Source organism: Rhamphochromis sp. 'chilingali' (genome assembly GCF_963969265.1).
Source record: "Rhamphochromis sp. 'chilingali' genome assembly, chromosome: 7".
NCBI classification, from domain to species: Eukaryota; Metazoa; Chordata; class Actinopteri; order Cichliformes; family Cichlidae; genus Rhamphochromis; species Rhamphochromis sp. 'chilingali'.
The window spans coordinates 37,607,381-37,630,456 of record NC_137934.1 but is presented as its reverse complement, the minus strand read 5'-3'; the positions used below and the strand labels follow the sequence as shown (position 1 = coordinate 37,630,456).

Here is a 23,076-nt window from a genome sequence, read left to right as displayed (position 1 = left end):
TGGCCACACTCAATTATGGCACGTTCCATAGATATTCTTTGTGTGACTGTTGGCTTATTCGTTTGTGGTTGGGATTGGAGATGACACAGTTTGTTTTGGCTGCAAGCTGGGACACTTAAAGAGAGTGATACAAACTCAGGCAGGTGTTCCATGCAGAAGCATCTTTCAAATCTAGGTCTCTCACAGACACACACACAAACTGGAGGCTGCAGAAGGAGTCACAGGGTACTCTGGAGCAGGCTCATTCTCTAAGTTTCTTGGTACAGTAAGCTCATTCTTTCATTCTGAGAATTAGTACAATAAACATCATTCACACACCTTAAAACTAACTAAACAGAAACACATTCACTTGCACAAAAGCTCTGAAACCATCAGTCCAACCCAGAAGTTTTTCTTTGTTGATTTATATGTTTTATACTGGAAAAAACTATCAGAGAAGTATGCATGTCCCTGGGCAGACATCCAGAGACAGGCTGTTTTTCATGACACTTTTTCCCACCCATCGTAGCAGTAACAGACAAACAACCTTTTCTTGGAAAAAAGGTTGATATTGTTACTTGCCAGGTTAGTCAATTTGAACCCTAGTCAGCTATGTGTGTGTGTGTAAAGGACTTTTCTTTGGAGAGAAAAGTAAAGGTGGATGCACAACAACCAATTACAGAGGAAAGATTTTATTGAAAGGAAGAAGTCTCTGTGCTCAAAATTACTTAAAAGGCAAAAATTGATTGTTTTATGTATAATATTTCCAACAGATGTTGGATGACTGCTTAACCAGAGCAGCTGTCTGTAGCATTCTACTATTCTTTTCCCTTTCCCCATTTTTGTTTTTCCATTTTTAAATCTGTTAGAGAATACAAGAGGACATTAGACTTTGTTGTCTTAGCGGTATGTTTTTTATGTTTATTATGCTGGAATATCCAGCCATGACCCATCTTCATTTTTCTGGCTGAGGGAAGAAGACTCTTATCCAAGATTTTACTGTACATGGCCCCATCCATTGGCACCTCAATGCAGTGTCATGTAGTCTTAGCAGAAAACCCCCAAAGCATAATAATCCACCTCCGTGCTTGACTTTAGGTCATACTCAGCATTTTCCCTCTCACAGATATGGCAGGTGGAGCTAATGCCAAAGAGCTCGATTTTGATTTCATCTGACCACAGCACTTTTCCCAAAACTTTCTCTGAAAAATTTAGATGTTCACTGGCAAACTTAACAAAGGCCTTTATCTGTACCTTCTTGAGCTGGGCGCACTGCAAGATTTCAGTCCATTATGGTGTAGTGTGTTACCAATGGTGTTTTTTGTGACTGGTCCCAACTGCCTTCAGATCTTTTGGAAGCTCCCCCATATAGTTTTACGCTGATCCACAAACTTTCTAATGATCATCTTCACCCAATGTAGGATTTTGCATGGAGCTCCAGACCAAGAGTGACTGATGGCCATTTATATTTCATCCATCTCCAAATAATCGCACAAACAGTTGTCACCTTTTCATCAAGCTTTTTGCTGATGGTCTTGTAGCCCATTGCAGCCTTTTGCAGGTCCATGTCCCTTAACAGCTTTTTGGTCTTGCACATGTTGGTGGAGAAGGAACTGATTCTGTGGACAGGTGTAATTGATTGACTGATTGTGGTCTATTTGGCAAATGGGCAAGCAGCAGCCTATCGGTGTCTCTCCATTAAAATGGAACTACTAAAAAAGTCTCTTCATTTCTTCTTAAGTGAGAAAACTTCAAATACAAATTCAGCAAGGCATCAAATATAATTATTTCCCACACTGCAGCTACGGTTGACCTACAGGCACTATGTATGGATTAGAAGTCTTATCTAATCCATAAAGAGCCTACCCTGTACCTGTGCCTGGGATAATGTTCACACAATATTTTAGATGTTTATCCCAATTAGAAGGTAAATAATGGAATAAAATGATTAATCAAAAATGAATAAAAAAGAAAGGTTACAGTAGAATCAGACCATGGAAGTAAAAACTACTAAAACAGTTTTGAACATGTGAAAAAATACAACCTTCTATTTTGACTATTTTGTGAGCAAATAACTCTTTCCATCACCAACAGCTGAGCAGAGGGTGAAAATGGCAGCCGATGAGCGCAGGAGGGAGTACAATGAGGAACAAAGGAACGAATATGAGAACTATGTTGAGGAGGACCGAGACGGTAAGACCTGAATTAACCTGGTTTCTTTAAAGCAGGTTCCTGTGCTCTCCGATTTAACACCATGAAACAAAAATTAAGTTACGGCATCTGGCGATTCTATGACTCCTACTATTAGATATGTTCCCTCAAGTCTACATTTTGCTGAGATTGCACAACAGCACATCAAATTAGGAAATACACAGCAGGGGAAAACATTTTCCTATTATCCTGTTTATAGCGCTAATGAAAACAGGAAAGGAATTTTCAATTAAATACCAAATGCTTACTTAAAGTCATTGTTTCTGTGTGCTGAAGGTGAAATCATCAAAACACAAGTAAAAAAAATGCAAGAACAAATAATCATGAATCATTGTCACTGATTTAACAGAAATAGTAATGGAAACATCAATCTGCTTTGAGACCCCTAATGAAGCACTATAACAGAAAAGATAGGCGATATTGCAACAGCCAACTTGAGCTCACTCTTACAGGAAACTGACAATTACTTGAATGTTAGTCACCATGAGAGGCCTCAGTCGAGACCACACTGAGGGACAAAGATTAAGTTTGGATCTTCTGGCACCCACGAGCCGTTGAACCACAGCACAGTGCTTGAGACTCCACACCAAATCAAAGTGTCTATTTGTGGTTGATCCCAAGCTGACAATCTTCCCTGTGGTCGTCTGTCACTTGTGATATAGCTGCATTCACAGTTTCTAAACTAAGAACTGCTAACCATAAAGATGGGACTGGGTTTTATTTGTGAGAGACGGTGTTTGCATGGTTTGGGTCAACAAGTTCTAAAGATAAACAAGGTCTCAACCGAATGCCAACACAGAATTCGTATTTTCATGTCTCGGTCCATTTTTATCACTTTATGCTGCATTTAAAATCAAGTTGGTGAACCATAAAGAATGGAAGAAATATTGCGATACCAAACTTTGAATAATACCTGAATTACTCTGAAGTGAGCACATACATTGCTTTGCTATGGGGCCAACAAATTCTCTATACTGTGCAAAAGATGAGCTATAGTTAATTATGTTATTATTATCAAGTTAGTGTGATTTACTTTTCGCAGCAAGGGTTTCATAAAATTTCACTTTTTGATAGATTTATTGTTAGCTTCTGAAAGCAGTTGAGATTATAGTTAAGAAGAATCAATTGCCTAACTCAGGAATGCAACTTAGAGGTAGCATAAATGTTTTTTACCCCTCACCCATATTAAGCTGATAGCGTATTGTTGTAGTCGTCGTGGGTGGGCGGTGTCTACTCCCAAATTTGTTAATGCAATAACTTGAGAGCAAGCCATCATCGGAGTTTCAAATTGATACCATAGGTGCGCCTAGCATACTAAAAATCTCCGCTGAGTTTAAGAGGTCAGGTTTTCTGAAAATCTTGGGAATGTGGTAACTGGGAAAAAAGCAATGTAGGAATTTTAAAATTCATACCATAGGCGCATCTACTAGGAGGCTAAGGCATAGCAGTCACCAGTATTTGTCCTCATTGTAAATAGGGTCTGTAAAAACTCAGCTTTGCTAACACTAGCCTAGCTAGCTAAGAATTTAAGGCACTGCTAATAATGAAAAGCATTATACTTTAGAGTCACATTTCAGGCTATGTATGGAATATTTCAGTTCTTTTTGTATATGCTAATAGACAGTGGATAGATTGAAACAACCTCCTCTTTATATGACCCACTACAGTCACCTCCACCTGATAGCATCTACTCATCGGTTTTGTTTGATGAACTGCTTCCCGCCAGTACAAAAATAAAATGAGGTGTAAGAGTGAGGATTAAAGTATAGCATTAAAATTGTATGTTGGAAAAAGTTTGCACAGTACTCTGATAAGTCTTGAGCCACCTCAGAAAATAGGAAACAGGTGTAACAAATTATTGAACGTGTAAAAGGAAATGCGCTTTATAGAAGGTAAAAACAGTTTGTCTAACAATTCTAACAGGCTTAAAAATCAATATTTAATGTGACCACCTTTATTCTTTAGTTTAGCCTGAACTCTCTTTGCCAGCTTTCCTGTAACGTCTTATAGTAGTCTTCGGAAATAGTTCTCCAGGCATCTTAAAAGATCTTCCAAAGCTCTGTGTATTTTGGATGTTGGCTGCCTCTTGTTCCATTTGCTGTCAAGATTATCCCACACTGCTTCCTTATCAAGGTCTGAGCTCTGGGAAGGCCAGTTATGATTGATTGTGTTCCCCCATGTAAAATGCAGCCACAAACCATGACTCTGCCGCCATCGTCTTTTACAAATGACTGTTACATATCTCTCCTGACAACAATCCAATTTGGTTTTATTTATATAGCATGATATAGGAAGAACCCTCTGTCAGAGTTGGGACTCAGAGAGGATATCCATGTTCCGCATCAGTTTGCAGTCTAAATTCTACAGACCTGTTGCATCTGATTTTCTTGCCCCAGTGGTTGTGTATTCCTTTCATCAGTCTTTTCCTTCCACAACACCCATGCCAGGCTACAATGTTCCCTATTGTTTTATGGTGTCAATCGCTAGTTCAAACTCGTTTTTTATTTTGTAAACTACAGTAGAGCAGGAATACAATGTGATTATGAATACTGTGCTGTCACAGTGGCTTTCAACATATTTTACATATAGTTTGTTATATGCTTGCTTATTGCATTGCCTTAATTATGATTTTCTTTCTTTTTCCATCTACAGAGGTTAATGAGAGGTCAAGAGAGACAAATGAGCAGTTGCGTGAGTTTCATTACGATGGTCTCTCTCCTCGCTACTACTGGTTCCACTAAGCATCCTCAATCACAGAGAGCTGGGCAACAGCAGCTCTCACTGCCACAACCTTTACCCCGTACTGAAGGTGACAGCCCGACTCTGAGTGCAAGTGGTTTCTGTATTTGTCCCACTTTAATCTACACCTTTTTCTCAACCTGATTTCTGTATACAACTTAAAGAGTGCAATATATGTCTTCATTGTTAAACTGTAAGGATCAACTTTTGTACTGTTGGGCAGAAATTTTGCATGCTTTTTTGTTTTTTTTTTATATGTACATTGAAGCTATATAATGTCGTTTCAGCCTGACGTGCTGTATTAGCGGCAAGAAACCAACCTTTTATACACAAATGGTTTTGCCAGATAAGAGTTGTAGCTTAATTTTTCCAACAAACTGTCCTTCATATCCAAGTCACAATGACAAATAAAGATGAATTTCCAATGATGTGCTTTTCCTCACACTTCCACTGTCTGGTATTTTGAGTTTTACTTAAAGGGAGGTAGGCGGTTTGGAATAAAAGATGAGGTGAGCTGCAGAAATCATCAGCCTGAAATGGATCCCACATTCCAGAGTGGAAATATTAGACACAAAGTGCTCAGTGAAGAGAAAGAAGGGGGGGGGGGGAAACAAGCAGCGACGGGATAGCGAGCAAAAATAAAAGCCTCACAATGATGTGGCATGGCACTCTGGCACTTGCTAATCACACAGCTTCAACCCCAGAAAAGCTTATTTTATCTCTATACTGTGATTCCACCTCAGACCTTTAAAGCCATGTGGATTGGCTCAAAGAATTGAGTAAGTGCCACCTGGCTCCGCCTGGCACCAACATATGGAGCGTGTTAGAGGGTGTTTCTGTGCCAATATAGGTGAGCAAAAATTCTTCTCTTGTAGGGAAAAACAGTCTGTACATATAAAATCTTTAATCAGCTTTAATCAGCCAATTTGCAGCACATCTGGTATCACCACAGACACTCAAGAGCTACATAATGTCAAAATTTAAAAACAGACCTGATACTAATGAAAGCCTGGTAAAACCTTAAATTACAAACATAAAAGTCTATAGGTTGCTCCCTCAATAATAAATCACTTCATGCTGTTGAGGAATTTGGCATGCTCCTCTCCTCGAGGCAGGAGGAGCTCTCCACCAAGCTTAGGGCCAGTTTTCTCCTGCAACGAAACATCAAGTGTGTGATCAGTCTACTTTGTTTCAATCAAATGTTGCTTTAAACTTTTAAATTGGTAATCTGTGACAGCTTACCTTCAACATCCCATCTCGTTCCCATTTAAACAGACCGCAGTTGCTGAAAAGGCAAAATGACTAATGAGTTGGCGAGTCCCACAGTCCCACTACAGTGTACACATCATTTCAGTGTTTCTGCCAGGCCTTGTCGGAAAGCCACTGTCTTACCTGCAGTGTTTGTGTGGCAGTCTGTCCAGAGCAATGGCTCTCTGTCCACAAGGACATTTAAAGAAGCGTTTCATTGCCTCGTGCCACCGCAGATCATGGTTCTCCTCTACACAACGATCCGCCGGCTTGAAGTAGGTGTAACTACACTGGAACCAGCAGAAGAATAACAACGGTTTACTTCAGTGACTTCTGATAGACAACCACAGCACACCTGGGTCAGCGGTGAATTCAACTTCTGGCTCAGTACCTTTTTACAGGTGACAGCCCGACACTTCATCTCTCTGATGTTCCTCATCTTCTCCTCCATCTGCTCCTTCTTCACCAGAACATTGAAGTAGCGCTCTTGTAGCTGGTACTCCGCCTGAAAGAGAAAGAGAGCTATTCATTAAGAAATATACAATGGGGCGAAAAAAGGTTATTGGATACCATGCTGAATTTGTAAGCTTGCTCATTTCCAAAGAAATTAACCTTCTAATTTTTAACTGGCCGCACGCTCATGGGGGGGGGGGGTCCTCTGTATGTATTACCTTACAATATAAAGTGTCTTGAGGTGATTGTTGCTGTGATTTGGCCCTGTATAGACAAAAGTGAATCGAATTATATTTGTTTAATTTTAATGAAGAGAGACACTATCAACCAACCATATCACATACATATTTATACCTTATATCATTAAGAGAAATATGAATTTAATCCCCAAGCAAAACATGACTCATGTCAGTAAGACATTTGTCGTACTTGGTCACCAGGTTTGCACACATCTCAGGAGGGATTTTAGCCCACTCCTCTTTACAGAAACTCTCAAAGCTTCAGCTCCCTCCACAGGTTTTCTACAGGACTGCAGTCTGGAGACTGGCTGAGGCCACTCCATGACCTTATAACTATAACTAACATGTTTTTTTCTGGCATTTTGGTTCTGATTCTTCCCCATTAAAATGAAACTACCATAAAAATTAGAGGAAGTTCAATTCTTTGTAAGCCAGCAAACTTATAAATTTGCACTAAATTTGGTTTTTCATATGCATCTATGCATCATCAAATGTCACTGGTCATACCGCTTGAAGTATAATCCCGTGGCGAGATTTGGCTTTCAGGATCTTCTGAAACTCCTCTGACTGGACATAGTCGAGTTGTTCTCGCTTCTTTTTCTGCACCGGCTCCTCCTCCTCATTAGCTGAGGCTTCAGACAAAGAAAAGAACCATAAAACAGGCAACGGTAAGTTTACTTCAGCATAAAAAGATAAAGACCTGTGTTCCCAAGAATCTGTGGCAGCACAACAAACAACAAAAACAACAAAAAGATAACATTATGCAGTCAAGGTACAGAGGCAACAATATCCTGCCATCCTGTGAGGTACCGTACTGCTAAAATAACAAATAATTGTTATCTTTAATTTAAAACTTTACAAGAAAGTTAAAAAAAGAGGATAGCTATCTAGATGTATGAATTACACTGGAAAAAACTGAAATGCGTACCGCTGGGTGAGGTGCGATTCCGCTCTACTCGGGCATTGATCTCACTGCTGTCACTCCTCTTCCTCTTCACAGCGTTGGGGTCTTCCTTCACCAGCCCCGTGTCTTTAGCCCTTAGCTTCTTCAGAGCAGCCAGCTTGGCATCTGATAGGTTGAGGGTGCTGGGAGAAGGAGCTGGAGGGGGGCTGGCATCAAAGAAGAGGATATCATCTCCCTTGGAGAAGCCTCGGCCCAGGGTCGGAGTGTGGGGCGCCGCCGGGCTTTGGGAGGCTGTGGGGACTTCAGAAGCAGCTTTTGGTGACATTAAACAATCTTGGCCTGTCGCACCCCCCGAGTTCTGCAGCGACCTTCTCTGAACTTCTTCCACCCTTTTCCACCGGCTCTCCAGGAGCTCCCGCTGCTTCCGTTTCTGCTGCTTCAGCAGGTCTGAGGCCGAGATGGACTGAAGAGGAGCTCCCGATGTTTCTTTGGAAACTGAGGATGCCAAATAAGATTTTTTTGTTGGTGTGTGTGTGAGACAGATGACTGAGTTCACAACACTGTAATCAAACGTGTCTTTAATATAACCTAGCTTGCCAAAAAGTGCAAAAGATTTGCAGGTTGTGTACCTGACTGGCTGCCCTGCGTGAGATGCTTCTTCAGCTGCAAAGCTCCAGGTGTTGGCACTGACATCAGGCTCTTAAATTCATCTGAGCAACCTGCAACTTCACCAGACTGCATGGCTACAAACACACACAAGCAAAAACAGTTGAAATAGGGAACTCCCTTCTGCATTTGTTCATCGATCTCTCCTAAAATTACCGACAGGATTGAAAACTACATCAGTATTTTAATCAAAGGAGAAAACAATTTTTAGATCTGAAAGTCGGGGTAAGGAAAAAAGGGTTTGAAGCAAAAAATACTCCTATGCAATTCTATATATCTGTCACCTACGACATCAGGCTTGTAAACATCAACTTCCATGAGGAATGATTCAAATCTGTGAGTGTGAGAGAATCTAGCAGTCCTTACCGAGCCTCTTGGCTTGACTGATGAGCTGAGCCGAGCCTCTCACAAACAGCTTGTCCAGAGTTTTCTGGGTGGGTTTGTTTGGTTTGGACGCGGTCCTGCAACACACAGGCTTGTTACTGAAAATGCAGCAGCTTGGATGCTTTCAGTCCCACACTGTGTTCCTGGTTTTGTAAGGGTGGCAGTTAACTTGCGCAAACTGACTTCAGCACACACTATTGATTTGAAAATCCAGTTAAAGCCAGAATCTGTGTTGGACAGGGTTATGACCACAGCCTGCATGACTAACTGCTGCAGAGGATACTAACAGAAACAGCTGAGTCAAGTTTTTATTGATTTTACTGCATTGTTCTTCATTTGCTATATTGTAGATGTAAAGGGAAAGTAGAAAGAGCTTCCTCTTACAGTCTGACTGACCTGAACTTTAGCAATAGGAAAAAACACACTCACAGTGAGGCGGCACAGGCAGCAGAGGACACGCCGCCGTAGTAGAAACCGTCCTGACAAATCCGCTCTCTCAGGCCACCTGCCTTCCCCTTCCCCATGACTTTACTGGGCGCTCTTCCGGAAAACGACGACTGCAGCTCGGCCCTTTTTGAGCTCATCTTCTTATACTGGGCCTTGACATGATACTGGCAGTATGGGCACTCATACTGTGGAGGAGATGGAAGTTTAAGGCAACAGGATAATCATTTAGGTACAGAAAACACGATAGAACAGACTAACCATGTTAACTATCTGCGAGCATGGCTCTCCGTTCCTCTTCACACCCTTGCAGATACCGTAGTCCTGAGCTTCACCCATCAGCAGCACCTTCTGTGGGTGATCCACCGTCAGGCTCACCTGCACACATTCCACACAAGGTTTTATATTCTGGGAAGGAAATCAGCTTACAGTACAAAAACTACAGACACTACAGACGTACATGATGGGTGTTAGCTACTGGAGGTGGGACTCACCAGACAGCCCATGATATGATACCATCATTTCAATCACGATACTTTAATAATGCAATGTGCAGACTATTGTGCATTATTGCCTTTTGTCACCTTTTTTCAATTGCAAATTGTATCCTCAAAGTTAGACTTTGCCCGTATCCGTTTTATCCAATGAGATAAAGTTTAGACATATGAGTTACATTTTGCAGTAAAATGTAACATTGTCAAACCTTTATATCACAGTGCCATTAATAGATGGACTAAGGATCTGTTTATCATTAGGTGTAAATGTTCATTTAAAGGCATAAAGGCAAGAAAAAGGTTTGAGCCTCAGACCCTCAAGAAACATTTAAGTGGAGCCCTCAAGTGTGTCCAATATTCAACATATCAGACTGTCTTTCCTACTGGAAGCTGATTTTAAAGTACAAAATCACTGAGAATGAGAAAATAATTTTTCCTCAGACTCCACATTAGATTCATTTCAGACTTTCTGCTCACCCCGTCATATCCTTCTTTCTGCTTCATGGGGTTTGGGTTGAGGAGTCCGACTACTGTGCCCGTCTCAGTCTTCCAGTGCTCTTTGTGAACTTCACCAAACAGAAACAGAGACACAAACACTTCCAGGTTATGGAGGTCATTGAGTTTCCAGATGCTAAAGGTTTTGCCCTGCAGAGAAGAAAGTGCTCAATCAGGAATATTACAGGATAAATGTATTTATCATCCGCATAGAAATATCTTCTTAGTGCTACCACGAAGGTTTTTGACTTCCACAGGGAAAAATAAATAAATAAAACAAATCCTAGCATCATGCAAGCAATACTGAAATAGTTTGGTTTAATTAACTCCAACTTAAATATATTAAACACCAAAAAATCTTTGCCTCCTGTATATGCAGAACAATCCTACTTCTGTTCAAAGTCATCCCTAAAGGCTGGATTAAAACCAGAAAAACTCATCCTTAACTACTCTTTTACAAAGAGTTTTTATTCATTTCTTTTGTATATTTTTCTATGAAACTGTCACTGATGCTGCACAAACAAAGTCCACAAGGTCTGACTTACACTGCTGTTGCTTTGAGGCGTGGCTTTATTGACCAGCACAGCAAACGTCACCCAGTCGCTGTCTTCCAGCTTCTCCCGAGCCATACGCTCCGGTAACTGTGACAGTCGAATCAGACGGCGGTCAGCCATCTTACGGTCCATCTCGCTAGAAGAAACACGTGGTTTTCTGAGGAGACAAACAGAACCGAGCCAAAGACTTAAAAACACAGGAATGGGAAAAAACAAAACAAGAAAACCTAATTCAACTGACAACTTGTCATCACTTCAGTGCTCTGACCTGAGCCGCAGTCCTGAATATTTCTCAAGAGCCACGTCTTTGGGAAGAGATGGATAAGAAGGAGCTTTAGGCTGCACTGCTGACGCAGCTGCTGCAGGTCTGCTATGGGACGCTGAAGGTGAGCGCAGAGCATCAGGGGCTGTGCTGGTGCTCTCTATGGGCTTGAAGGAGCTGCCGATCTTTATCTCTACCAGTGGTCCTCTGCTTTCTGAGGGGAGCACAGCCAAGAAAAACTCAGACACAGAACATACGTGCATCACTCTAATGTGTGTGACGACACAATCACTTTGTTTAAGGAAAAACTGGAGTTTTACCCGGTGATGTGCTGGGTTTAGGTTGGTGAGCCACTCTCGGTTTGCTTTTAAATGAGTCAGCAAAGCTGAGCTGAGAAGAAAACTCAGAGGACTCCTGGAGCTTGAGGCTTCCTGCTCTTGCTGGTGTGGATGAAGACGCTGCTGGAAGGATGGAAAAAAAAAAGAAGAAGAAAGAATTCATGAAACATGAGGTGGGTTATAGCTATAACAAAACTATACACAAGAAAAACTGCTTTACTGCAGTGCACAGAGAGAAGGTTAGACACAGTACAATGTGCTTGAGCACTACAGAGGGAGTTGGCATCACTGTTTTCTTTACCTGCTGGTGTCTTCTGTGTGTTAGTGGCTGGTCTGGCCTGGCTCAGTTTGGAGGCCGGTTGCTGGGTAGGTGCAGGTTTGGGTCTCACTGGTGTGACACTTGGTGAGTTTTTTCCTGAAGTCTTGGCTGAAGAGGCTGACGGGACTGAGACATTCTGGCTGGCCTCCAGCTGCTGCTGCAACCTCTCCATCTGCTCCTTCATCTGCCTCAACTCCTCTGAAGAAAAAAAAATGCATAACAAAATTAAGCTGACAACACAGGCTCAGCATGTAGCTCCACTAAACTCCACTGTACATCAACAAACCTTGTAAATCCTCTTTCGACTTGTTCAGGTTCTCACAATCACCCTCTGATTCTTTGTCCTTCTCCTCTTGTTTGATGTCATCCACATCTCCAAAGAGCTCCAACATCTCGTCCACATTGTGCTCTTCCTCCTCGACGCCCTCTTTGTACTCCTCGTCATTTTCCTCATCAAACAGCCCGTCCAGATCGTCCGCCTGCTCCTGGCTTTCTTGTTCTTCGCCAATACCCTCGCTCTCAGCCAGCAGCGCAGTCAGAATATCCAGATCATCCTCACCTGAGTGAAATGCACATGCACTCATTTGTGTCTTAACCCACTGATAAAGCAGTATTCTCGTGAGCTTTAAATCAGACACTTACTCTCCATTTTAAGGAATTACACTGTGTCGTTGATGTCAAATCACCTGGTCACCTACAGAAAGGCAAATATGTGGAATTACTTTGGCAGAACCTCAAGAAAGACCCGCAGAAAACAAAAACAATAAAAACCCAGATGTGGGCTGTAATTTCCACAAAGAAAAAAAAACATTCAAGAAAACACATTCTTTAAATGCTTGACTGAATTGTGAAACTGTTCAGACCACACAGCAGCACACAGGAAAGTGTGATAACACACTCCAGCAGCCGTGTTTCTCATGTATCCAAGGTGTCCAGCTGACCACCTGAGAGATTACAGACTTTACAAGACAAAGTTAAACAAGCCGTGTCATGCTCCAAGTTAGATGCTGTCTTGGACCCTCTTTCTCAAGGTTACAAACTTCTAAAGTTAACCGAATGCTGCATCTTTCATAATGCTTGTGTTATGTATACAGTAATATAGAATTTAGACTTAACAAGAGGCTTTGTGAGCTTATCCCAATATATTATCTCTCTCAAAACTTTGAAAACAGCTTCTCATTTAATGGTTTTTCTTTATTTTTACTACTTTCTACATTGTAGATATAAACTGAAGACATCAAATATAAATAGCTGCTAAGAAACCACAACTAAGGAAAAGCAACAAGCAGAAGAGATTTGTTTAGACCGGTGGAAATCTGTGCTTTGGTCTGATGAGTTCAAATTTGAGAACTTTGGTTCCACCTGCCGTGTCTTTGTGTGACACAGAAAAGGTAAATGGTCTCTACATGCATGGTTCCCACCATGAAGCATGAAGGAGGAGGTGTGATGGTGTGGGAATAGTTTGCTGGTGACATTGCTGGGGATTTATTCAAAACTGAAGGCACACTGAACAAGCATGGCTACCACAGCATCCTGCAGCAACATGCCATCCCATCTGGCTTGGGTTTAGTTGGACCATCATTTATTTTTCAACAGCACAATGACCCCAAACACACCTCCAGGCTGTATAAGGGCTATTTGACCAAGAAGGAGAGTGATGGAGTTCTGTACCAGATGGCCTGGCCTCCACAGTCACCTGACCTAAACCCAGTCAATGTGGTTTGGGATGAGATGGACCACAGAGTGAAGGCAAAACGGCCAACAAGTGCTAAGCATCTCTGGGAAGTCCTTCAAGAGTTTTCCATTTCAGGTGATTACCTGAAATGGAAAACCATTTCAAAAATGAAGCTAATCAAGAGAATGCCAAGAGTGTGCAAATCAGTAATCAAAGCAAAGGGCAGGTATTTTGAAGAATCTAAAATATAAAACATGTTTTGAGTTATTTCACACCATCCATCCATTCGCTTCCACTTATCCTTTTCAAGGTCGCAGGGGGCGCTGGGGCCTATTCCAGCTGTCATAGGGCAAGAGGCGGTATAAACCTGGACAGGTCGCCAGTCTGTCACAATTATTTCACACATTTTTGTTTACTACATAATTCCATGTGTTCATTCATAGTTTTGATGCCTTCAGCAAGAATCTACAATGTATATAGTCACGAAAATAAAGAAAAAAACTTAAATGAGACGGTGTGTCCAAACCTTTGACTGCTAGTGTAGATGCACAGCTTGTCCAGCTCTTGGCAAAATAATTTTACATCCAACACAATTTCCTGCACTGATGAGATATCACCCTGTTACCTCCTTGCTGGGGACACATTAGCATAAAAAAAGAATTCCAGATTTTCCGGCAGAGGTTGGAGCAATCTCTTCACGATGCAAGTAATAATTGAAACTACAGTGATATGAAAAACTGTTTTCACAGGACTCTATGCAGTGCTGTGCAAAAACTAAGCACAAAGCACAATTTAATAGCTTGTAGAATCACTTTTAGCAGCAGTAACTTAACAGTAACTAACCCTGTACATACATTAAATCAATTAATTGTGTATTACACTTTACTGCACAGTATAGAACAGTGCAACACTGTGAGCTACTGAGCACAATTAAAATCCTGTCCCAGTTGTTTTAAAGACGCTAACAGCTTTAACACTCATTCTATGTGAAAACGAAAAGATGTCCAAAGTATTAAAATCTAGGTTCAGCCTAAAGTGGAGATAAGTTAAGCTTGACTTACAATGTAAAATGAAACGACTAAGTGGTTACACTTAACCCGGTAAAAAGCAACTAAGAGCATAAATGTTTGAAGATATGGACAGCCGCTTTCCCAAGTGAATATAAAACTATAATTCTGCATATGTATATATACACAAACAAACAGCTTCCATTCATTTATGACCAAGTCAAAGATAATGAGACAGTTTACCTTTTTGCAACTTTGCGTCTTCCTTCACTCAAGCACCCCGAAAACCACCTTACCGGATGTTACGACCACATTCAACCTCTCGAAAATAACGCCTACTGTCCTAAGTAAAGCCTTTCGTGGCGATGTACAAGTCATTCGGTTATATTTAATAAAAACGACACAATAAACCTCATTGTAATTCACACACACAGGCCGGGCGAGGGAGAAAATCCAAACTGGCGCTAAACGAAGGACCCCGTTGTGTTGTCGGAGTGCTGGTAGGTGCCCAAAATCTTGCCTGATTTAAAAAAAGAAAAAAAGATTAATGGGTGGTTGCTCGGATAGCAATTTCTTTGATTAGATATTAATATGAGCTAGAAGTAAAAAAAAAAACAAAAACAACATAAGCTACTACTGAAGTAGATTTTGTTGTATTATTTATACAGGGAAACCCCAGTCGCCTAAAATGTCATTTCACGGGACTTTAAAACATATGAAGTCATGTCAATACTGAAACATTTTTAATACTTACAGTCGACTGTGATTAAGATGTGAAAAGCCCTAAAGGGTATCTTTAAACAGGAAGGTAATGTAATATGCGAAGTGCTTGTATAACAGCATTAGCTCTGGCTTATTTCATCGTATTTAACTAAAATGTTTGTTTCATTTTTATAATATATGAAGAGTGACATCAGACATGAGTAAAAGCAAACACATTTGCAAACGCTTTTATTTTCTTTCACCGAACTTGAATCAGGAAGGTCTTTACAGTCTACAGAGTACAGATTCTACCTGCACTTTAGTGACAAATTGATCAGGTTAAATACATTATATTCTGATTATCAGGTACAATATGCAAAGTCAAAATAAAATATATATCTTTCATAAAGTGCCTACATGGTGAATGCTGCTTTTACCACCAAACACCAAATTATGAACTAAAATATCCTTAGTGAGGAAAAATATAGAAGCAATTTCATTTTAATTTGAAAAAGAATCCTTCAAAAATATAGAAAGCCTTCAGCAACCAAATACTTGTAAACAGATGCAGCTTTTAAAGGCTCAACTTTGGTTGATTTATTAATATATTTATGACCAGTAGTCAGTGCTTAACTAAAATCTTACCAAAAGGTCTATGCAGCTTCTGTTTTGTTTGCTCTGAACTTGTTTTGCCCCTGAAAATTTTCAGCTTGCTTCAGACAACACAGCTACAAAAAAAAAAAAAAATCCAACAATGTGACGGACAGCATGCCGCATGATAGGTGGTGTTCTGTAGAATGTTTTCTATACTGTTCTGAGTGTTTGTGAGCAACTTTTAAATGTACAACAAAATACAGTCAACATACTCTTTTTACATGTTTTCCAAACATCACAGTTTGGCTTCTTCCAAAAGCAAAGTGTTCCCACCCGAGAATAAATTTTATTAATCCCATATGGGATCTCTTGGAGTTAAGAGGTACAGGACAAAGCAGAGGAAGACTCCGATTAGGTGATGATGCAGCCGCTGTTGCCGTGAATGCTTATATGCTGTGACGCACGTCTAGTTGATGCAGTCCATGATGTGGATCTGCAGGGAGTCCAGGTCTGGAAGGATCTCATTACACTTGGGACACGCATGCTCAGGGATATTCCCCTGATGCTGCCAGTCAGTACCTGAAAGTGAGAGACACCGATCACAACTCTAGCCTGCTGGATGGCTGTTCCAGTTCCACTTGTATTTTCTGACAGACTGATTACACCACAAAGGTCATTCAGTCGAATGTTTTGGCTATACTGGATGATTTTTGCTGCATCTAACTATCATTTTGCAAAAGGTCAGGTAACGTTCCTTAATCGCAAAGTCATTACTTGTGCGGAGAAAAATCTTGTGCAGTTCCTGTCAGCAGTAAAAGTACCCAAAAAAAGAAACAAGAGCTGAGGCAAAAACAATGGAAATAAAAATTAATGAAAAGTCGGTGTATTCCCTGTAACATCCAGTAAAGGGCAGCTATGGTTAAAAAAAACAAAAAAAAAAACAAAAACAGGTCTGATTGTATATTTTCTTCATGACTTCATTGTCTCGTTTGGTAGATTCAAGTCTTAGTTGCACCTAATTATGTAATGCTCATTATATAACTTATAAGAAGATTAAGCAGGGAATGTATTAGGGTCTGGCTACTCTGGGATTCCCTTGTCTGGCGAACAATTGTAATGAAAGACACCCAAAGAATTTGACTTTTGTTTTTTTTCTTCATTTTTGGCAAGTAGCCTACATTTTATATTAAACTGCTTTTTCACTAGCCAAAAACACCATTCAAATAACATCACACAACATTACCGTAAAAACCAAGCTGGCTAATCACCTCATATTTCGATCCAAATATAGTGGCATGTGTTTCAAAAGACCATCTATCTCTTTTTGGTATAAAAGATAGTAAATTAGAGTAATTGTATTTCTAGCCAGTAATAACATCCAAATAATCAAAATGTCAGAGGGGAGTCCGGTGTAAGCTATATAAGAGAAAGCCAGGAATAAGGTTTGTGTGAGAGGTTAAATTATAACATGCTGTACCTCTTCCAACTAAAGATGGTCCACCTCCATGTGGGTTTCCACCTTGTGACAAATGTCTCCTCTGCATCTCGTTCAGTGAGCGCCTGCACACAAAGAAAAAGCTTCAGATGAGCCGAATCACGACATTATACTCAGTTTGTTTCTGTGGTCATGTAAATAGAAATGGGTTTGACAGAATTATACAGCAAAACCTTTGTTAATTTGTAAGTTAGTCGAGCTGCAGACTCTACTTTTAAATTTCAATCCTTTATTAAATCACGAGGAGTTTTTCTCCACAAGAAGAATAGAAATTAACACATTTAGTCTGAAGAAGCTCAAATCGTGACCAGGTCAGTCCTCTCTCTGAATGCACACCTGCCCATTGAGTCCATCTCGTCTTGCAGCTGGGTGTTCTGCTTCTTCACGTACTCCAGCTGAGCAGCCAGACGCTCCTTTTCTTCGTGGAGTTTCTCCCTCGCTGCTCTTTCTGCGTGGAAGTCGGAGGAGTAGATCTCTGCCTGCAGAAAGTACAGAAAAAACAAAAACACGATGACTACCATTAAAAGTGGAGGCAATCCTGTTGTGCTGAGGCCTTCTGATTGTTGGGTTTAATGCTAGATTATATATTTCAAGTGCTCACACGTAAAGAACCACTGACCTGAGCCTGGAAAACAGATATGGTCTCCAGCTCCTTCTCCTTTTGGAACATGTCCTGCTTCATCTCATCGATCTTTTTCTGCTTAATAGCGAGAGCTTCTTCAGCTGCTGTCAGCCGCTGCTGCAGCTCCTCCGCCAGATGAGACTGCAGAACCAAACAGGATGGTAAAGGTGCCAGTTATCTCTGATTTTTTTTTTTCTTAAATGCCATCAATATTTTTTTTTTTTACTGCATCACGTTTGTGAAAATCAGTACGATCCACACAACACAACATAAAGTTACCTCTTTTCTCTGTTTCTCGTCTTTGAGCTCAGTGTAGTCCTCAAACAGTTTGGTGTAGGCGTCCTTCAGCTGCGCCAGGTTGTTCCTGTGTTTAGTAAATTGTGTTTAGCGATTTGTGTGAAGTGACCCGATTGCTTTACAAAGCTCTGTGTAGTCAAAGTACAGTAACACAACCCGATGAAAATCAGTGTCACAATATGCCGTTTCTGCACTCTCACACAATCAGTTAATGTGTATGTATGCTTGTGTTTTCTCTGACTTCTCTTCTGCAGTCTTCCTCTGCTCCATCAGGCTCTGGGCCTGCATGCTGTTCAGCTGGAGCTTCAGTCGGTCATTCTCCGTTTGAACGGCCTGTTTCTCCACCAATTGGGCCTTCAGGGTTGCCACATCCTGCTCCACCTCCCGACATCTTCAACCCCCCCCCCAAAAAAATAAGACATATATCAAATAACACAGAACATCAGTTAAACGAGGTATAGCATTTAGTTTAGGTGGTGTTATCTTTCTGCACTTTTCTGTTTTTAAGTTTAACCCTGGAGAAACCATGGGGTCAAATTTGACCCCATGGTTTCCCTAGAAAACCAATGGGGTCGGCTCGGGCCCCATGGGTTCTCCAGGATTAAAATAATCATTTGCAAGTGTGTTTGTGTGGCCCAAACCTGTCCTGCAGGTTCTTCTTCATGCCTTCTGCTTCATCCAGTTTGCTCTGAGCCTGCTGCAGCTCTTTGTAGAGTGTCATCATCTGAGCCTTCAGATTCTCCACCTCAGAGGCCGCCTGAAATATTTGCAACAGTCGCACACGAAAAGTCACAAACTCGACGCAGGAAGGGAAAGGATTTACCCAATAATGCAGCTTTCAGCAGGACAGATCTACTGTGATATATAAAAAAATGAAAAAAGAAACAAACCTTATCTTTTTTCGCAGAATCCTCTTTGGTCTCTGGCTCAGGTGTCTGGGTGAATTCCTCTACACTGGACTTTTTTTCTTCTAGCTTTCGAATTCTGTTGGATAATAGGTGAAACTAAATAATAAACGGATTATCCATAACATATTCTGGAAACAGAACTGTGACTGGGTTTTTTTTAATAGAGCAAAGACATAAGCAGACTGCTACAAATCTGTTGCTTCATTTTCAGAATAGAAACATTTAAAGCACTTTCACAGCTGAGAAACGTTTCCTTTTGTTGCTGTCTCGTACCTGGCCGTGCAGGCCTGCAGCTCGCCTTGCAGCCTCTCGCTTTTCTCCGCCTCATTCCTCAGGGACTGCAGCAGCTGGCTAACCGTCACCTCCTCATTGTCCATGCGTGACGCTGTCATGCTCGCATCCTGGCGTCTGCTGCGCTCTGCTCCCAATGCCTCGTTCACGCCATCGATACCTCCATCCTGGGAGGAAAAACAATACTAAGACACCAAGCTTCTCCTCCTGTTTGTCATTTCACCAAAATCAGGCTGAATATAAAAAAAAAAAAAAGAGTGTTTGATGATGATCTGTGCTATTCATCCGTCCTCACCGACACTTTGATGATCTCAATAAACGAATCATCCTGAGAATCGTGCTCTGCCTTGAGCTGTAGCTCAGAGTTCAAGGCCACCAGGTCATTCTTCTCTGCCTGCAGCCGAGCAACCTGAGCACGCAGGGCCTCCAGCTCTGCAATCTGATTGGACGATGACATTACATAGCATAAACGCAGAAATGACTAAAGTGTCCATAAATCTGCAGTGCAATATATGCGCAATATTATCAGCTTCACCTGCATTCCTCCCACAGCTCCTCCGGTCTTCCCGGTGTCCTCCAGCCCCCTGCTCAGCTCCTGGTTTTGGAGGGTAAGTGCTTCCATGCGGCCACGGGCCTCCTCGAGCCGGCTCTCCAGGAAGTCCCGCTCTTCCTTCTGTTTTTCCCGCCACGCAGACAAACCTTCAAAGCGCTCTTTCATCGTCAGGTTGGTCTGACGGAGAGCCTCTGAGAGAGAATTAAAATAAATGCGCGTGTTACAAACTCACTCATTCCAACTATCACCAATTTTTCACTATTTGTCCTCTCCCTAACTGCTCTATCCTCGGTCATCCCTGCTCTCACCTTTCAGGTCTCTGTTCTCCTGAATGAGGATGTTCATCTGCTGCAGGGTTTCCTCCAGTGTGCCGGGCTGATTGGCAGAGCGAGAGATGTCGCCGTTCATCACGGGGCCTCCAGACGCCATGATGCTGAGAGGAAGGACGTTTTGTCATGTTTTGTATATTATTTGTATATTAAACAATCGGAAACACTGGCAACAAATAAGTCATCAAGAGAAGGTTGAGAACAAAGCCAAACAGTTACAGTCATGTGAAAAAGAAAGCACAGTCACTATACACATTGCTTTGGAGGGTGGTTGCTTCCTGACATTCCTGGCTCTGGTTGCCTGAGTAGCATAAACTACCAGGTCATACGTCAATAAATATTATTCTTTACCCTCACTGGTAGTCGCTTTGCTCACTTGGAACATGAGAAAGGTTTACTCCGGGCGCACCTACTTCCCTTATCCAGCAGTTACTCGCTGGTATATTGTCTTTGGATAGACAAGACCAAAGTGAAGATGTCTGGCCATAATGTACAACACTAAATTTGGTGTGACCGAAACACCAGCATATCAGCACACACACCTAAAAGCAACTATCAAGCACGGTGGTGGATGGGTGGTGATTTGGGTTCTCTCTATATGCCAAAATATTGTAGAGTCAAATGTGAGGCCGTCTGTCTGACAGCTAAAGCGTGGCTAAAACTCTGGTCATGAAACAGGACAATGATCCCAAGCACAGAAGCACATCTACAACAGAACGACTTAAAAAGTAAAGAATCAGTTATACTGATAATAATATATACAGTTATACTCAAAGTCCAGACCTTAACCTTGTTGAAATGGTGCAGAGGTTCTTTCAGAGAGATGCGTATGAATAAATACCTGCAAATGTCAAAGAACTGCAGCAACATTGTAAAGATGACTGGGCCAAAATTCTTCTGCAACAAAGTGATTCTTCACAAACTGTTTTGGTATTTTGGTTTAATTTTAGGTGAATAACTAAAGCTAAATTAATAACTCTAAACACAGGTTAATACATCACACACTGTTTTTCATATGAGGCTGTATTTAAATTATTTTAGAACCTGATGAGGACCTGATGATTTTCTTTGTTATGTTCTGATATAATGTTTAGATGTATAAAATTAAAAAGGGTGCACTTTTTTAAAAATAAGATGACTGTATGGTAAGTGTTGGTGTTTGCTGTTCCCACTAGGGGGCACTGAAGCTCACACTTCCAGTTCTACATATAGTGGCTTTAATGCTGCATTCCTCACGTGGAACATTTATCAGATAATATAAAATCAAAATGATCCCATGTTATATATTACGCACTATAAGTTAATTTAAAAATAATTAATACATTCGGGATTTATGGTTTCAAATAATCACAATCACAAGAAGAAATTGACTTAAATACTAACGTTGATCTTTTTTCTTTTTTTTTTTGTAAATTTAACAGCTAATTTTAATGTTTACCAAAAATAAAAAATGAAAAAATGCGGCATTTTTAACTGCGAATACGTTTGTGTTTAATCTCATTTGGCTTGTTGTTGCCAGTAAGACATGTTTAAAAAAAATGTCTGCTGACATCACTCAGTGACTCAGTGCTTCGGGAGCCGAGAAGGAGCATGCCGAGGCGAATTATCCCATCAAGAGTCACATGATATGGCAATTTGATTTCAATAACAGAGACACTGTGTTGTCCTTTCGCCCTAACGCCATGGTATACTACATAATGGCCTAAATAAGATGTAATATCACATTTAGAAGCTCTTAACAGCGGATATCACCGTTGATCGCCAATTTACAAGTACGAGTCGGAAATCTCACATGCTAGTTCAAAATAATCGTGTAATACTAGCTTGGAGGACACTAAGTTCGGCCAAAAATAGTTATATTTGTTTTGGCCTTCTTTCAGTATTGTTTTACTTTCACTTTCTTGGAATAGGCCTATCCTAAGTGTGACTTTTGGTAAACAATAAAAAGTTACCAGTAACTTAAAACGAACACGGACGAGCTTTAACCTCAACCAAACTGCGTCACACCAAACGTCAACCGAGTTTAAAGGTTTTAACTCACCTGCTGGCAACTCGAGAACTAAACACAGCCTGCCTGTTCGCGCTGACAATACATAGGCAGTATCGCAAAGGTGGCTGTGTATGTCGAGTAATATTGCTGTTCTAGTTAGCAGGGGCGTTGAGCGACGATACAGAAAAAACGATCTTTGCTTCCGGTTGTTCCTTTCAAAGTAAACTCATTAACTGGCGCAGTACTGATAAACAATGCATTTTTGTGTTTGTTGATTTATATCGAATAAATAAACTTTCTGCGTTTTGCGTTATCAGTGATAATCGCGTAAGAGCTCATTATTATTATTATTGTTATTATTATTATTATTATTATTATTATAAAAATTTTTTTTAGAATCTATGATTATCTCAGTAAATTGGTACCAGCATGCATATATGCCTAGTTCTTGGTTTGCTTTCTTGCAAAAATAAATCATTGAAAGGCCAAGATTTTGACTGGAAATTTATTTGTGTGCATATGCACCTAGATCACATCAGTGACTCTTTTGATCAAGAGCTTTGTTTTGATTTGTGACAAATAACAACTATAGAGCAATTATAGTGACAGTGTAGTTATCAGTTTAAAATAATATAAAAATAACATTTTCCACTAATGGGGGTTTCAAACAGTAAAGACTTAATTCAACAATTCATCTGAAGTTTATTTTAATAAGCAGTAGATGAATCCGCTAAACCGCAAGACAAAATCAAAGAAACAAAACAACAAACAAAACAAACAAATCCGCAATTGCTACCAGCACTGCAACATCTGCTGAAATTGAAATTCCTCCACCTAAAAATAAATAATGTCTTTATAAAATTAAATTCATCATCAGAGGAAAA

At 40.7% G+C, this 23,076-nt stretch overlaps 3 protein-coding genes across 4 annotated transcripts in view; 1 reads left to right on the top strand and 2 right to left on the bottom strand.

The window, feature by feature from the left end:
* Positions 1–5,563, top strand: part of ucmaa (upper zone of growth plate and cartilage matrix associated a) — a 49,176-nt gene extending 43,613 nt beyond the window's left edge. The window contains exons 5-6 of the mRNA XM_080886615.1: positions 2,074–2,172; positions 4,843–5,563. Coding sequence (XP_080742741.1) covers positions 2,074–2,172; positions 4,843–4,931 — 188 coding nt within the window. The 3' untranslated portion in view covers positions 4,932–5,563. The remainder of the gene's footprint in view (positions 1–2,073; positions 2,173–4,842) is intronic.
* A 255-nt stretch (positions 5,564–5,818) lies between these two features.
* mcm10 (minichromosome maintenance 10 replication initiation factor) lies at positions 5,819–14,875 on the bottom strand. 2 transcript variants are annotated; one of them, XM_080886607.1, is made up of 18 exons: positions 14,655–14,875; positions 12,372–12,423; positions 12,016–12,288; positions 11,712–11,927; positions 11,393–11,533; positions 11,079–11,286; positions 10,802–10,967; positions 10,239–10,406; positions 9,529–9,645; positions 9,253–9,455; positions 8,806–8,900; positions 8,403–8,516; positions 7,798–8,268; positions 7,377–7,501; positions 6,569–6,682; positions 6,322–6,467; positions 6,172–6,214; positions 5,819–6,080 (listed from the first exon to the last, which is right to left on the bottom strand). In XM_080886607.1, exons 2-18 carry the CDS (start codon positions 12,376–12,378, stop codon positions 5,997–5,999), a joined length of 2,691 nt encoding a protein of 896 aa, XP_080742733.1. In that variant the 5' UTR covers positions 12,379–12,423; positions 14,655–14,875; the 3' UTR covers positions 5,819–5,996. The 2 variants fall into 2 exon arrangements, with proteins under 2 accessions (XP_080742733.1, XP_080742734.1); XM_080886608.1 differs by having other exon boundaries at positions 11,393–11,530.
* Positions 14,876–15,345: 470 nt separating this feature from the next.
* Positions 15,346–22,377, bottom strand: optn (optineurin). Its single transcript, XM_080886686.1, has 13 exons — positions 22,244–22,377; positions 20,182–20,306; positions 19,856–20,064; positions 19,616–19,759; positions 19,303–19,487; positions 19,012–19,105; positions 18,763–18,878; positions 18,363–18,512; positions 18,104–18,188; positions 17,822–17,965; positions 17,539–17,681; positions 17,185–17,267; positions 15,346–16,286 (listed from the first exon to the last, which is right to left on the bottom strand). The coding sequence occupies exons 2-13, from the start codon at positions 20,300–20,302 to the stop codon at positions 16,174–16,176; spliced, it is 1,587 nt and encodes a 528-aa protein (XP_080742812.1). The 5' UTR covers positions 20,303–20,306; positions 22,244–22,377; the 3' UTR covers positions 15,346–16,173.
* Between the last annotated feature and the right edge of the window lie 699 nt (positions 22,378–23,076).